A 17135-nucleotide genomic window follows, 5' to 3' on the forward strand; every position below is an offset into this window, starting at 1 on the left:
CTGCACTGTAACTGCTTCTGTTTGTGCTATCAGAGTTAACAGGGTGCTTGTATATTTTAATGAATATTTTAAGCCTATCATCTCTGCTGACATGGGGTAGAGGGAGTGAATCCTGTTGCTACTCCATCCAGTTTTTATCTGATTTATAAAATAATACTTTTAAGATTTGGCATGGTATAGATATCAATGGATGGTAAATGGTTTTAACTCATAGATACGTTACCTAAAAATCAAACTCCTTAAGAAGATCCTAGTTACCACTAATTCTTGAAAAAATTTTGTTTAACAACTGTCTTAGAAGTGTATACCATATTCCACTGATACTGTGGTGACATAATCCAGCCTGAGAGTTACAGGTTTGAAGCTATAAAAAACAGAAAGCTGTTGGTTGCTAGTCCTTGACCATAGAAATGTCTCTGTGGATTTTACTTCTAAATAAAAAAAAAAAACAAACACCAACAAAAGAGAAACAAAAAAAACCCCTTAGTATACACTGGTTTTCCAGGCTTTAATTTCTTTCTTTATTGCTATTACAGTAATTTCATCTATATTGCTCTGTTTTTAGGTTGCCTGAAGCTCAGCAGAGAGTGGGAGGATGTTTTCTGAATTTGATGCCACAAATGAAAAACTTATACCTTGCATACTGTGCCAACCATCCATCAGCAGTAAATGTTCTCACAGAACACAGGTATGTTTACGTCATTTTCTTTTACGTATGATACAAAGAAGTGTGTGAAATACACTCATACACTTGTAAAGCTGTCATGTCTCTTTGGACATGCATTTGTTTCATATGGTAGATTTTATTTAAGACAAAAAGGGTAGTAGTATATTTTTTTTTAAAAGATGAAACTGTTCTATGTGATCAGGACCAGTGTGTCACTTTCAGCAGTGTGTTATGAACTATTTCAGAGCATTTTCTTGTTTAAGCAACACATGCTAAATGATGAGTATGTAAAACAAAGTGCACCGATTGTCAGAAGTACCAATATCAAAATAAGTTTGTGGAGTTACGGGACAATGAACATGATTACTAGTAGACGGTGAATTGTAACTTAGCCCTGTAAAAGCCTGTGTATTTGTGTGCACTTAACTTTACAATGATATACCCTCAGCTTTACTTCTGAGTGATATGTAAGCTTTTCAAGTTTACAGAATCATTATTTCCTATGTGTAAGTAGTAGGGTGCTGAGTTAACATGATGGAGGTTGCTCAGCTTTGGAACTAACCTTGTATCTGCATAAAAGATGCCCTATATCACCTTGAGGGAAGAGAGCTGAGGCCAGAATACGATTAAAGAGGTCTGCTTTCACAAACTTGTCCTATGTATTCTCCTCATGATCAAGTACTGCAGCAGCTGTTGGTTTGGGGCTATTTATATTTGTTTGTGGTGTGGGATAGAACCACGACCTGCTCTTGAGAGTAAGATACAGGACAAATACTATCAGGGTATGTGTACTTTTTGCCTCTCTTTTTCCCACCTTGTCTTGTGATGGACCAAAGTAAAGAACCTTGATATTCTTAACTTTTCTTAAACAAAGAGCATAGTTGCTTTGTTTTTTGTAGCATGAGCTTCCTCCAAGACCTTGCATTGTTCCAGAAGCAACATTGTGGCATGTTTGTGAGCTTTACTCAGAATAAATAAGTCTTTGAGCTACCAAATACTATGAACTTTGGAAAAAAACAAGCTGCAAAATTGGCATTGCAGTATAGGCAGGAAGAAGATATGTTTTTTATCAGAAGCAATGACAAAACTTAACAAGACAAAATATGTTTTAAAGTGCATGATAAAACACCCCTTGGTGTTTGTTTACTTTAAAACAGCCTACTTCTAGCACCAATGGTAAAATATTTAGGTAATCCAAGCCTATGGGTTTTTTAATACTCTCAGAGTTTTTTGTTTATGCTTTCATGCTCCTTCCATACAAAGGTTCGGGGTTCAATCTATAGTTGGAACGTGACAAGTAATAGTGAAGTGATCATCTACATTTCTTAAGGTTTGGACATATTTATAAAGGATTATCCTGACTGTCAGGACTCTTGGAAAGCACAGGGAATAGCCATGTCTGAGAAACTGTGATAGAAGTGCAAGGGACGAAAGCAGTTTGTTCTGCAAATGGAGAAGATAAGCATTTCTTCTCTGTGTTGATTTGCACATAGATTGGACTAATAAAATGCCCCTGTTGGTCTATAAAGTAAACTATATCAAATCTTGGTGGATTCATTAGAAGTATCATAGAGCGGTTAAGTAATTTGGATGTGGAAGTAAGGTCAAAGCAATTGTATTGTTCATAAGAGATAGCTGAAGGGGAGGTAAGTTGTCATAAACAGTTTTCTGTTTAATGCTATTACATTGTCAGGCATGAGTCAACAGAAGTGAATCGTGTTTTTTAAATTATCCCTATTTTATTACTCTAAGCCCTTCATTTTTCTTGAACACTGTTGCTGTAGGTAGCAAATGGCTTGACTGTCTCTTTGCTTGAGACAGCTGCCGTTAAGAAATCAGAAGGTGGCTTTAAGCAGTTTTGAAACTTTTTCTCTCAGAATGCCAGAAAGCTTTTAATTACATTGTTTTAAAGTTGGGGGAAAAAGACTCTTCTGCATAGAATAACAAACTGATTGAAGGCATGAAGAGGACGAAAATACTCAACCTATTTCCTTGTCTGTTTAGTTGAGATGTTTTTATTGTGTGAAAGCCATACCAGTAAAACATAATGTAAAAATTACTGTGAGGTTTGAGGATAGTCGTGATTGTATTAATAATGAAACAACTACAGTGCGGTGAATACCAGATTAGTATTGAACTGGGATGTTGCAGAGATGTTGAAGATCGAAGTTTAAGACTTCCAAGAAACAGTGATTTGTTGGCTGGTTTTGCAGTGTAGTTTTAGTAGAGGATCCAAAAGCATTATTATGTTTTAGTACCAGCAAAACTATGGCATAGAAATAGATATTTGCTGAACTGTTGTATCTCAATATCACGTTTATAACAGCTGTGCTATTCAGTAGCATTTTAGAGGAAAAAGGATGAGTCTGGATGGTTTGATTTGGAACATAACTTCCTAGTGTCTACAGCAGATTATTTCTTGCCATGAACTGTGTGCATTTCGTAAACAAGACACGTAGGCATTAACTGTGCTTCTGAAAGCCTTTCTACAGAAAAAATTGAAAGTCAGATTGTTGTATCACAAAAACAGTATTTTCTGCAGTTTATTAAGTTTGCTTGCATTTGGTAGAAACCATACCAACAAAAATAAACAAAAAATATCTCCAAGATACTTGCTGTAGGGGAAATCTTACCTCCATTTTGGTTTAGCTTTTTAAATTACTCTGTGGAATATACTAGTTTTATTGTTGTGGTTTTATTGTCGCTGACTAAAAACAGCTTAAAGGAAATTGGCCATCATTTTGAAGCATGAACTGTATCGTTTCTTTAACCAGTTGGATCACTGCAACATGAAAACTGTAAACAGTCACCTGGATCAATGTAATATTACACATACTAGGTTTTTATGTCACTTTCGAAAGTTCTGAGCACTGTTGTAATACCTGTTAACGTTGACTCCTGGTAAAGGCACTATGTGTGTGTGTGTGCATATGCATACATATAGATAAAACTTGATGATATTAATCTAGAATTATATTGTACTTGTAGACAAAAGCTGCTTTTTTTTGAACAGCATTTTTGTGAAGTCAGTTATAAATAGCAGTACTTGGGAATGGGGCTAGAGTTTTAAAAGGGGCATTCAATTGGAATGTGACTGCTTTTTTTTTTCCTTTCTTAAAAATGCCATTCAGTGTGAATGCCAGCCTCTGTTTCCTCTTTCTCTGTCGTTTGCTTCTTGAACATGCATAGCAGCAACATGGGGGCTTTTATTTAGTTAGTACAAAATAAGAGGGCTGTGTGCATAAATATGTTCCTGTATGTGCATATTAATATAAATACACCATTGGGCGTGAAGTGCACTAGTTAATGAATAGGAGACTTTTCATGTTCAAGTCACCAAAGCTCCAAACATCTTTAACTTCTTTAATAAGTGAAATAAACCTCATTAGAGACCTGAGTGTATGTGAAGATGTGGAAATGGGAATAAAACCTAACACAGCCTGTATGGGAGTTCATTTTTCCAGAGCTGCATGTTTCTGAAGTTGTATTTGCCTCTGATAATCACAACAACAACAACATTTTTCTATTAAGTTTAGGAACAGATTCTCTTCTTGGTTGAAGATGTGACGCTGTAATTTTATCCAGGTGTTAGAATTGGTACTCAACATAATACTCCCAATTTTATACAGGCTTGAAATCTGGTGGGATCTTTTTGTCTCAGGAATTGTATCAAAGCCATTGCTTCCCCCACCCCTGAATTCAAATTCTCTCTATGTAATGAATTAAGGTTTTTTTAAGAATTAAGTAATTTTCTTTAGGTCTGTCATTGTGTCTTGTAATTGTGTCTTAAGCCACTGGCTAGAGCTGAAGAGGTGGAGCTCACCAGGCACGCCTGGGTGGTGGCTGTTGCAGAGATTGGTGTGTTCCATGTTTGTACTACTGCCTCTTAGCTTGTTCCTGGTTCCTTTCTCTTGTTGTTGCTATAGTGCCACTATATAGCAACTCTATTTTACTTAGTTTATTCTGTGACAGTTATTTGTCTGACTGCATTGTGTGAAATTTCAGTTTCCCTTAGTTAATATCTCTTAGTTTTTCTTCAGAATCCCAGTTCAAGTCCGAGTGTAGGTGATCCAGTACAGTAATATAGTGTTATTTTTAGAGACAATTTTGCTAGCTGTTAGGAGCCAGGACTGCCTCGAGGGTATAGTGTTTAGTCACAGATCAAAGTAAAAAATCAAATCAGTTGTGTGTGCCTCTGATCATAGAAATGCTTGCTTTCCAGTAAGAGAAGAAACAGGATGAGCAAACTAAGGCATGAAAGATTGAATTTCCCTCAAACAGATGATTAAAAAACCCAGTTGGATATGAAGTAACGAAATGAATAATTGCAGTGGAATAAGGAGTCCCAGGAACTCTTACCTACCTGGGGAAGTCACAAGCCACAAAGTTCAGTGCAAGGGGAAACTCCAGCAAAAAAAAAGAAAAAAAAAAAACCAAAAAACCAGGAGGCAGAAGCTAGGATTGGGAGAAAAGTATTTCCAAAAGAAAAATTAATTTGATGAAAAGGCAGCCAAAAATTAGTAATATATGCCTGCATTTTAAATTTTTCCAAGTAGCAAGTGTTGAGGCGGTTCTCAGCTGGAGGAAAGCTTGCTTGAGTCTTTGCTTGTTCAGACATTAATTTTGCTCGATTCTTTTGTTCTCCCAGATAACATGTCCCAAGCATATTCTATGCTTGCATCACAGACTTAGCAGTCTGGATAAAAATTGTGGAGCTGAAACATCACAATTACTCCAAGTAACTGGAGCGTAGAATACAGATCAGCTTGAGTTAGAAAACTCTTTGTGCCTCCCCCACTTTGGTGCATCCCTGAGCCTGCAAGTGTGCAGGCTGATGTCATACACCAAGCAACAGTCCTCGGGAGAGGAGCTTTCCTGGGAAGTGTAGCAGTAGGAAATTAAAGGCTGCGGTTGAGGAGTTGCTGAGCCAAGCTGTGCCACAACGTTCCCAAAATGCGGTGCCTGTGTGCGGTCCTCAGACCCGTCAGCAGTGATAGCTCGTGCTCCATCTATTACAAACAGAGACCTACTTCAGAAGTGTAAGTTGTGCTTTTAAATGTTTAAGTTGTAGTTCCTGGATGTGCTTTCCTCAAGTTTAAATGGCTCAGTCTGATTTGCGGCTTTTGAGGCAGCTGTACCAAGATTTGAATATATTAGTAGGGCTTAAAGATGCTTTTCATGGTGACCTTTAAAATATCTCAAGCTGTGAAGCAGCTCTAGTATGGAGCTGGGAGAACTTTTAGGGTAAATGAAGCACAGCACTTTTGTATGCTTCTCTGCACTTTCTTCTGTAAAATGATGCAAGTAGGGAATTCAAATCTTGGCTCTCCCTTTGTGAAAAGCTACTTATTTAAGCAGTTGTGACTGAGTTATTGATTTCACTGTTCAGAAGTGTTTTTCCCCGTTGGACTAGAGTTGATTTAGCATACACTGCCTAGGAGAGTGTGGTACTTGGAGGCATCAATTGAAATTGTGACATGAAAGAGCCATTGTCTTTGGCGAAGCAGCTGCGCTCTTGTGCTAATGGAACTGACTTTTAAGCTGCTAATAATTAAAAAAGAGTTGTGAACTGTTCATATCCAAACGATATTTTAACCCACCTGTATTTTGTTGGAAGTAAACATTTCCATTGAGTTCTGTATGGTGTTTGTCCTTTGATTAAATGAAGGGTGATCACTTTAAGCTTCGAACTGAAATAATGTCCATTTTTGTCAGATGTTTTATGTCTACGAAGCTGCAGAAGTAGCAAGTTGGTGTAGCATGAGTAGACTGCTAACATCTGCCTTTTGGAACTGCTCAGACAAAATGTTGGGTACTATTGTATTAGAGTGTGTGTTCATACCAGAGTTTGAACAAGCTAGCATGTCAGATCTTGTCATAGGGAAGCACAGAAGTGTATGAAAGAAAACATTGTCCTCTTGGGAATGTTGGGAGGAAAACTATGTCATTCAGTTTTAATAACACCTATTAACACTGCTCAGTGTGAAAGATTTCCTGATGATGCCATTGCTAAGCTTGTTTTTCAGGACTTTGTGTCCATTTCAGCTGAGTTGAGGTTTAAACTTGCTCTGGAGGTTCCTCTGCTGTGATGAAGTGAAAATGAGGAGGTGATAAACAACCAAGTATCTTGTGTTGAAGAGCAGTGAATGGCCTGGAAACTGTAACTACAGAGTGTGTTTAGTTAAAGGCATTGTAGAATAGACAGTGAAAACAATAAAAATACCAGTTTTTCAATTGAGATTTCCAAGTAAACGATTTCATTCTGGCTGCAGTTTCCCTTTTCTCTCACATCTATTTCATAACACTGAAGTTGGGAAGAATTGAGAACTGTGGCAATGGAAATTAGAAATATGAACGTGGGTGAAATAGTAACCAACATATTCCTTCTACTGTAGAGATGTTAAATTCGGGGTTTATTTTAAAAGGAGAAGAGGGGCAGGAGAAGCACAAGCATTGTAATGCGTTTGTATGTACCCAGCAGCATGGAGATGGCTGAAGGAATAAGGAATGGGTTTTTTTGCCTCTTTGCAATGTGAAGGCAAAAATTCATGCTGTTCAGAGCGATGTTCGATTTGAATGGCCTGTGGTATTTGCAGTTGTTGCATCCTGTAGAAAACATTACTGTGTTGGGGAGGAAGGAGAAGTTGTGTTGATACGTGTATGGATTGTGCTGCCTGAAATGGAGCAGAACAGCAGATAAGATGAAAGGGAGTAGTTGTTCGAGTTAGGCAGCAGGAGCTGTGTGTCTGGGTGAAGCAAACAATATGCACAATGCAAAACATGAGTTTAAACTATTACTTCTATTGGTTCTTGTAGCAAATATCTTTCACTTAAAATAAGTGAACATACTTATCAAATACTATATGCAATCTAATTTTATGATGTTGACATGGATGGGGTGCTTACAGGTAGAATTAATGGATAAAAGTAGTGATGTGCACATGATGTGTCATACACACAGGGAACTGAAATTTAAAACCACTGAATGTCTTCTGACAGAAGGGCTTTCACAGGTAAATTCTGTGAAGCTTCCTGTGGAAAGTGAGAGAGACCTTCATTTGTCTGCCTCATCACCTTGCTCGAAATAGCTTTTTCCCCTTGTAGCTGAGTCAGAAGGACAGGACGTGCCACCATGCTGTAGCCACGTAGTTTAATGTTTCAGTGAACTAACCTGAATCCTCAATGAACAAATAGCTGATAACACTATAAAACCAAAACATGAGTTAAAATCTTTTGTTTGGTTCAGACTGCTTCCAAGAACAGGTTGTCAAATTCTGAAGTTGGTGTGATTTTATTCAGACTAAGGGCTGTGACTTAGCATAAGGCAAAGTAGGTCTTCAAGCTCTAGATATTCAGAGTTGGCCAGCTTCTTGAAATCTAAGTTTAAGCTAGAAAAGTTCTCAGGTTTGTCTGTGGTGTATTATTATATTTTTTCATGCAAGGTCATGTAGAAGTGTTTTCACTGGCTTTCGATTTTGGTTAAAAGTGGATAATTTCACAAGCTGCTTTTAGGAGGTCTGGAGTTGCTGAAATGTGCCACATGAAAGGGATGAAGCCTGATGATGCTGTGAGCATTCTCAAGATGCCTTCTTTTGGCATTTTTGAAACATGAAGCAGGTGTTGGGAAATCCCCTCACCTTCCTTTTGAGCTCTGCAGATTGGGTACAGCAGGAATGGTACAAACACATGCACTGAGTGCCAGGGCATAGTTTTAGTTAGAGTGGAGTGGTGTGAAAGATGGTGTAAGATTATGTTGGATTAGACAATTAGGAAATGGATGTATTTAAGCAAAGTAGTGTAAGTAAATAACAAGTACTCTGAAGACAAGTAAACATTGGAGTAAACTGTATGGCAAAATATCTTCTCTTCTGTGAACTTCAGGAAACATTAGCAGCCAGATAGAATGGTAAGTAAGGCACTTAGACTGGAATGGGAAAGTTGTGGTTCACGTTCTTCTGCTTTTTTAATCTGCTTGGACAAATTACATAAATCAGCAAAGTGACACTTATTCTGACATGGAAGGGAGTGTGTGTGTGTCTTGAGGGAGGTAGGGAGGTCTATGTTGTCTTATCTGTGTAATGCTTTTGTATAGCATGACTCACTGATAATTGAGCATGTGTATTATGGCAGTCTCCTGTCAGTATTTTTTGCCTAGGGAAATTAAGCAAGTCAAGATTTCCATTCACTTCTGCATGGAAACGCTGTGCTCTAGGTTCAGAAATCTTTGACCATTCCTTTTTGTTATGCTATTTTTACGGTCTCTAAAAGTACCAAATCTGGTAGCTGTCTAAGGTTTCCTCTTAAAAATAAGATTATGCCAATAACCAGCAATGGGTGGTGAGGTGGGGGGAACCAGTGATGTTTTACAGGGATATAATGCCATTAATCAGTAGAAAGTAAGGACTTTCAGGATATCTTAGAGTAGAATTTACACAACTGTCCCATGAGAATTGTGTTCTTTATTGTGGGTTCTTTTTGAGAACTAGTTAATTTACTATAACAGGGGCTCAAAACATGAGCAACCTCATCTGCAGATGTCTAGAATGACACAACTTGAATGCAAGAAGATGTTCTCTTTGTAATAAGTGGCTTTCTGAATTTTCTCTGTTCAGAAGACTTTGTCTTTAGAATCTTGCATTCTTCTGCAACTTGTGTTTGTTGAAGCCTGCTGCCCAGGTACTGCTGTACCTTCCTTTCCTCATGGAGAGTACTCATTTTGTCCCTGGTCATTTAAATTCTAGTCCTCTGAAATCTGCTTTATGAGGAGGCAGAAGATGCAGCTATTTTGAATTTCCTTGATAGCAAAGTGAGCTGAAATTCCCACGATGCGCTGCTTTTTTAAACTGAGTTAATGTAAAATGTTGAGAGGCTGGGCCAGTTCTTGGAAAGGATTCAAATATTAAAAAACCATCTGGATAGGAGAAGTAGTAGTTCATGATACTTGGAAAGCAGAGATTTCTTCCAGCAGCCTTGTTGTCAAAACAACTGTGTTGTGCGAGTACACCCTCAGTGAAACACTAACTTACTTGAGAAGAAAATGCTCAGTAATTATTTCTGCTATGGTCTACCACTTGTATGACAGTTGATAAATGACTGTTGTCATTTTGCAATAGCAACTTGAATGTGTGAGATGAGGACATTAAATGTGTAAGAGTGGGAAGAAAAATAGTTGTGACACATTCTGTGCCTTTTCGTTAGTGCCCAATACCTTAAAAATATCTATGCTTGATTAAATGAAGCCATTGACTTATTTATGCTTGTCTGTTACCGGAGTAAACCATTTCTAAGGTCAGATGTCATTTTGCTAGAATAAAGGGTTGAGTAATAAAATGGCTTTATTCTGTAATTATTGCTCTGATGGGGTAGCATTTAGGATCTGGCTTTGAGTGTGGGTTGCCTAGAACGGTGGGTTTGATCCTAATGGATAGGCCCCAAATCTGCAAATGTCTTTGTTCCTGTAATTTATTTAATGTAGAAACTGATCACAGCACCTAAGTAAAGTAATTCAGGTACAACAAGCCTCTTGCTTTATTGGCAGAATTCATTGTGGGGGAAAGAATCCAATGTAATTTTAATTGTCTTGGTAACTTGATCTTAATTTGCTCAACTATCTTATGTATGCAGTGAGGAGCTAGGAGAATTCATGGAGACGAAAGGTGCCAACAGCCCTGGGATCCTTGTACTGACTACAGGCCTCAGCAAACCTTTTATGCGTCTGGATAAATACCCCACGTTACTCAAAGAACTTGAAAGGCACATGGAGGTATATCTTATCAGCATTTATGTTCCAGCTTAATGATGATTTGACAACAATTATTTTAAAGGTACATGTCAAACATGATGGGACCCAAAAATGACTTTTTTTTTTTTGCTCTTCTGTCGGCCTTCTGAAATATGGGCTGCAATAGTTTAAAACTTATTCCAGTAAAACTCCCTGTAAAAGCTAAATGTTTAAAACTAGCCAGAGAAGCTAATCTTCACTCCTAGAACAATCTTGCAGGGTCTTTTGATTGACATTGAATGTGTCTCCTGCATACTGCTTGAGGCTACTTCGTCTTCTGGAAGGAGTGCTGCTTCTCATCTGACTTCAGTGTGTCAAACATGTCACAAAAATAGTCCCTTTGATTTCTATTGAACGCTGTCCAAAAATGGTCTTTCCAATATGGGAAGGTGCTTGAGGAGCTACTGTTTCTGCCTTGGCGTTTTATAGATTGGATCTTTGAAGTGTGAAGGAGAGAAGCAGAAATCATGTTGTTCTTTGTCTTGTGACACAATTTTGTTTGTCAGTCAGTGACAACAGAACATGTTAGTCTGTAAGGTGTCTAGTTCATGACAAAGCTAACAGGCCAAATAAAACTCTTCGAACACTTTTCCTAGCAGGATTTCAAAATCTCTTGTCCCCTAGGACTTATAAAACTTCCTTAGCTCTGTTTTAAGCATAACTAGTAATGTTATAAGCGATTCTTCATTTTTAGTGCAAGCAAGATCACCAGTGTTTGACAGAAGGCGACTGTGAAAAGAGAGCAGATTGGTCTGCAATTTCATTTTACAAAATTGTTTGGTTTTTTTTAGTTAAGCCTCAAAATTTTTAAAATTAATGTTGTTAGAACTAGCGTTTTTATGTTATGTTTTCTCTGTTTTTAGGATTACCATCCAGATCGTCCAGATATTCAAAAATCCATGACTGCCTTCAAAAACCTTTCTGTAAGAGTGATACAAATAGATGATGTATTTTGAGTGGAATGTTTTCTAATTTCATCCCCCTGTACTGTATTACATAAGGTTTTTTGTAAATGTTTGTATAAAAAAGTTTTAAAGGCCTGGATATTGATGCTGTTTGTGGGCTTCAGTTAGAGCAAATAGACAACTGAATTAAGAGTCACGCAAAGCATTCTGCACCTCATGGTCTGCACTCTTGCTGATGCTTAGTCTTCCTTTCCACTAGTGCTAGTATAACTAGTGTCTTGAGCAAGGGCTGCTTGGCAACATTTGAATATATGTTCTGAGTTTTTTCTGAAGTGCAATGGTGGTAATGATTGGGGTAGAGGGGATGAAGAGGAAAGTGCTAGTCAAGTTCAGAAGATACTAAACTTCAAGTAGTAATTGGAGCAGGAAGCTTAATTTGAACAGATCAGATGTCTGACACCCGTCTTTTTAAAAAACAAAATGCCAATACACCTTGACTGTGACAAGCATATACTTAATGCAATCACAGTTACAATAAACCTAATGCTTTCTGCTTCCTGTTAGAAATGTGTGCTGTGGTAACCTGGCATTTTTTGGTTTTGAAAGCAGAAATTTAGTGTTATCTGTCTTCAGAAAGAGGCTGGTGGGTTCCATTCTGTTGAGCGTGTTACAAACAAGAGGAAACAATTCTTGCTGAGAGTAATTTGAATCAACAGGAGTATAGCTAGTAGGAGAAAATTGGAGACGTGTAATAAAAGTAGGAACACAAGGTTATACATGCTCACAGTTTGCACAGTTGGCATGCTTTGTTGTATAGTCGTGTATTTGTGACAGCTGCGTTACTGAACCTAGCCGTTTGTGGTTGGAAGTACAAGAATTTTAAGTGTAAGGAGAAGAGAAACAGAGCTATGACTGAATTTGGAATGGTAATTGAAGTCAATGTGTTGAAAGGAAAAGTAGTAATACAGAAATTAGCAAACTGGTTTTGTAAGAAATAATAGAAATAGTGATCTAAATAAAACACTTCAAGTTAGGTGCAATCTTCTGTGTAGTACAAGCACAACAGTAAATACAGCTGTAGTGGTATTTCTGTCCTTAACCTGCTCTAGATTGATAGTTGGTAGAGATGGTGTTTTTCCTTGTGTTTGTTAGGCACAATGTCAAGAAGTACGGAAGAGGAAAGAACTTGAACTACAAATACTGACGGAAGCTATCCGTTGTTGGGAGGGAGAGGATATTAAAACACTTGGCAATGTGATTTACATGTCCCAGGTCATGATTCAGTGTGCTGGAAGTGAGGTAATGCCCTTCTCTTCTTTCCACTTTGAATAAAATTAATTGCAGTCATTATGCAGCAGAAATAAACAGACTGTTTCAAAGATACTAATCGAGAATAAAAGCTTTCTCTACTGATTTAAGACCTCTATTACAAAACCTCAAATAAATTTTCTTGAAGACAGATGATCTCATTTGTAAAATTTACCAAAACACAAACCGATGTAGCAGTTATAAACATTGTAAAATGACTTTTGCAGGAGTGTTTGCAAAGTGCATAATTAAACAGTGCTTTCCATAGGTAGTTACATTATAGGATCATTTTGCATAGCAGTTGTTACCATGTGTTTTAGGTAAGAAGAACTTGCAATTTTTGTATTGTCAGGTGTCTGAGACACACTTTTTCCTTGCTGTTTTGAGCACAAGTAGTACATTTTGAAATACAAGCCTGAGAGCCAGGTGGTCTTTTGAGTAAGAGAATAGGGAAAGACATTAGGAAGTTGAAGGTGACACTGCAATGTCTGGGGTGATTATTTGAAAAAAACCCCGACAAAATAAAACAACACACAAAGAATAGATTGTCCTACTAGAAATAATGTTAAAATAGTCTGAGAAGCAAGTGCTAATAGAAATGTTATAAGAGCTACTAACTTGTTTTTACTGTAAGTTTTTCAACTATAAAAATCAATGAAGCTTTGAACCTGGTGAAGAAAGACAAGTGTGTTTATGCAACTGAATATTTAAAAATCTGTCACCTAGTATTTCTCTCTCAGATATTTTGTTAGATGTTAAAATACATAAGATTCAGTAGAGCTGATTAGTGCATCTTCTACAGTCACATCTCTTCTTGTGGTCTTAAATTAAAACAAAACCCTACCGTACCTCCCACTGTCATTTGCTAAAATGTCAAGTCTAATGGGCTTTTAGAAGTTCCTGCATAGCCTTACGGCTTACTGACTAGATGCAAAACGGCTTCTTTTGTGCAAATGCAATTGGGTTTGGTTTTGTCTTTTTAAAAATGCTTACTGAAAAACAAATAGAAACATGAGAGCTTGGTAAGGAATGGTATTTTTTTGCAAAAATGCTTGAAATCGAGATGGTGACTTTGCCAAGGAATACGTTTGTTTTATCATTAAAATTAAAACATTATACCTTCATGTTTTTCACTTTCATTGTCTGTCTATAGCAGTAGAGTAAACCTTCTCCTCCTGTAAAAATATCCCTAACACAAAACTACAAAGGACAACTTCATAAGTAAAACCAGCAAGTAAACAGTGTAATGAATAATTTTGTTGCAAATATAGGCATTTTCTTTTACGTTATTTTCTAACTTGGGGTAATAATTCAATATCATTCAGAACTGTCTCTAATTTGAGACACCATGGTCTTGACATTACTGTAACAGCATTAATCTAAATTATATTAAAAAATATATCCAATATATCCTGAATAAGGTCAGTATTTCATCCAGACTGTAAAATTCCCATTCTTAAACATTAGGCTGTACTCTCCAGGAAGAAGCATAGTCATATGTTATTAGCTCTTTGCAAGTAGCAAATTAAATCAGATAACATCATAATCAAATAAATAAGTTTGTTTTGCCAGGAGCAAACATTTGTAGAGTAATTACGGAGTTGTAACATTGATGGTACTTTTTAATAATATAAAACAGGAAAAGGGGGAAGGGAGCTTTTAATGTTGTATTTACTTTTCTTTTTTCTTTTCAATAAGGAAAAGAATGAAAGGTATCTTCTTCTCTTCCCTAACATTTTGCTAATGTTGTCTGCCAGCCCGAGAATGAGTGGCTTTATCTATCAGGTAAAGTAATATGTGTACATATGTGTGTGTATACTTATGTTGTGTGTGGGGAGGTTTTTTTTGTTACAAATGATATTTCATAGGGAACTTGAAAGGATTATTGAACTTCTGCATTTGTCAAGTGAAAAGCTAATTTCTACAGTAAGAATTGGTCATCAGTTCTATAAAATTCTGGGCTGGAAGCCCAGGGTTTGACTTTTTGCAGCTATGACTGTCAGCAAGGGTTTTTTTTCTACGATGTTTGTAGTAACTAATGAGTGGAAGCATCAGTAGCATTTAGATGTACGTAGGAAAACAGTGCTGTTGGGCAGGTTTGTCAGTGTTCTTTGACTGCTGCTTAGTCTTGCCAAAATTTACACCCCACTCTTAAGCTTTCGTTGGTGTGAGACTGTTACCATCTGTCTCTTTAGGCACATCTACATTCGTGTTTTATCTTTGAATCAGCAGAGCACTTTTGAAATTAATCTTCTAGTTTTTTTTGTGTATAAATGTCTTTGAGTCACAGCGTGGAAGTTGTTTTAGGGCTCACAGGCTAGATTCCCTCTGGATGAAGCTGAACTGGAAGGCATGCTCCAAAAGGGCACTTGATCTACTCCAACTCCAGCTACTAGAGCAGATGAAGTACATGGACTGATTCACTCCCTGGCCAAGTTTGAAGCCAGGCTGCTGTAACACCACTCAGAATGCACATAATGTTGTCTTCATTTCCTTAGCATCAGGTGTTTCACTTCACAAACACTCTTCTCACTGCTGAGAGACAAAGTCCATGAGCTTTCTACTGATTTTCCTAGCTGAATATGTGTGCCAATTTCCCCACTACAGAAACAGAACAACTCTGCTACAGCACAGGAGGATCAGTGCTGATTGCGTTGGCTCCTCTGTAGCTCTAGGACACATTTTGCACAAGGGCTTGTGTTTTGACTGTGTAATTCCAAAGACACCTGAGAAGTGGAGTTAAAGCAAATGCATAGTGCACGACTTACTGAAATCTTTATAAATGTTCTTTAGGTTTTGCTATGTGGTTTCCAGACACCACAGTAAAACACCAAAAGCAAGGGGAAAACTGCAGCAGAGTTCTAAAAGGAGACAGAGATTTCACCTGCTCTAAATACTTCTGTAAATCTCTCAAAACATTTTGTTACTTTCTCTTGAGCATTGATTTGCCTACTATGAAAGAATGCTGAAGCTTAGTCATTCAGGGTACCTATGGGATCAACCACAGTCAGTCACAAACTGGATGACTTTTTAATTGAGAGCAACTGAATTCCAGAATTTTTGTTTGGATTCAAATCTTACCTGTCGTGGCAGTAGCTGGATTTGTCTGAGACAGTGTTGTATTATGGCGTTCAAGTGGACTCTCAAGCTTCTGTTAGCTTTGTGCTGTTCTTCAGAATGTTTGGCCAGTGCTTTATCTCAACATTGGTGGGAAGAGGTACCAGAAAAGGCAGGTGAGCTCTGGATTTCAAGTGGCACATCCAGAATTCCCAATGGGGGTAGATTCTTGTGTGCTGGTTACCAAGGCAACTGACTGGGAATTTAGTGTATTAACAAACCATATGAAGTGAAACAGTTGGGCTTTATTTTATTCTCCTATTGTATATCACTTAAGTTTCTTCCTCCTTCCTCCCACCTTGTCCCCCAGGTGCACAACTTTGTGAGTAAATAGCAGTTTTCTGTGCCTTCTGTCTCTATTCAATATGACCATAGCTCACTCTTAGTGTTTACCATCCAAGAGTTTGCAAAACTCGTTAATTTCCTCAGAACCTCTTGTGCGATTTTCCCAACACTGAGAATTTCTCAAATGTTAGTAACTATATATTCAGAGCCAGGTAAAATTATTTCATCACTGTCTGAGACAGTGACTCAGAGCTGTGTCTGAATTGCATAATATGGACGGCCTGAACTTTTCTTTTGAGGTTCTTGTCTCAGGACTGGGATAGGTGTGGACAGATGATGATGATGATGATGCAGTTCCCCTAGTCATTCCCAGGGAAATGATGCCACTAGAGGTGGAATCCTATATTACACTCTCCCTATATTTGAATATTCCAGTTATCAGCAGACTTGAGATTTTCTGGTTGATAGTGCTGATGTCTCTGCCACTTGAACTAAAGGTGAGAACTTTTAGCAGTAGTAAATCAAAGCCACGAGGGCCATGGACCATACTTCACAAGAGGCTTTCACAGTTGTTTGTTGAAAGAAAGGGAATACGAACGATTCACAAGTTCACCTCCATTTTCTCTGTTTTGCTGACTGTATTTTTTTCTCTTCATGTGGTTCAGGTGATCTTTCTCTGTCACCAGTCTTTTGCCTAGCGTATACCCATATTCCCTTTCCACCTACATCAGCAGTTGTCACACCTCTCTTTCATTGTGGTTATATACTGTGTTATTCCTGAACCAGCAAACCAGGAAAAACAAGAGACACAAATTTAGAGTGCATTGTAGTGCATGATGCCACCATGTTTCCTCCAGTAGGGAAACTCTTGCAAGAAAGCTCTTCCTTTCCCTTTGGCATCTTGGGTTTGAATGTGCTCCATGCATACAGAATATCAAGTGGTTTTTCATTTTCAAGCTTCTAAGAAACCTTTGTCTATTCTGCAGTCGTTAACAGGGAAAAAACCCAAGACCCAAGTTGGTTTTTTTATTTTCCCTTCATTGGAGCCAAAATTCCACAGTACATAGTATTT

At 37.7% G+C, this 17135-nt stretch overlaps 1 protein-coding gene across 2 annotated transcripts in view; it reads left to right on the top strand.

Annotated features, from left to right (window-relative positions):
- Positions 1–17135, top strand: part of ARHGEF7 (Rho guanine nucleotide exchange factor 7) — a 124349-nt gene that overhangs the window by 80121 nt on the left and 27093 nt on the right. For both annotated transcript variants that reach the window (XM_061996819.1, XM_061996825.1), the window contains exons 9-13: positions 566–688; positions 10292–10430; positions 11312–11371; positions 12506–12652; positions 14360–14446. In XM_061996819.1, coding sequence (XP_061852803.1) covers positions 566–688; positions 10292–10430; positions 11312–11371; positions 12506–12652; positions 14360–14446 — 556 coding nt within the window. The remainder of the gene's footprint in view (positions 1–565; positions 689–10291; positions 10431–11311; positions 11372–12505; positions 12653–14359; positions 14447–17135) is intronic.

Source organism: Colius striatus, chromosome 1, assembly GCF_028858725.1.
Source record: "Colius striatus isolate bColStr4 chromosome 1, bColStr4.1.hap1, whole genome shotgun sequence".
Lineage (NCBI taxonomy): Eukaryota > Metazoa > Chordata > Aves > Coliiformes > Coliidae > Colius > Colius striatus.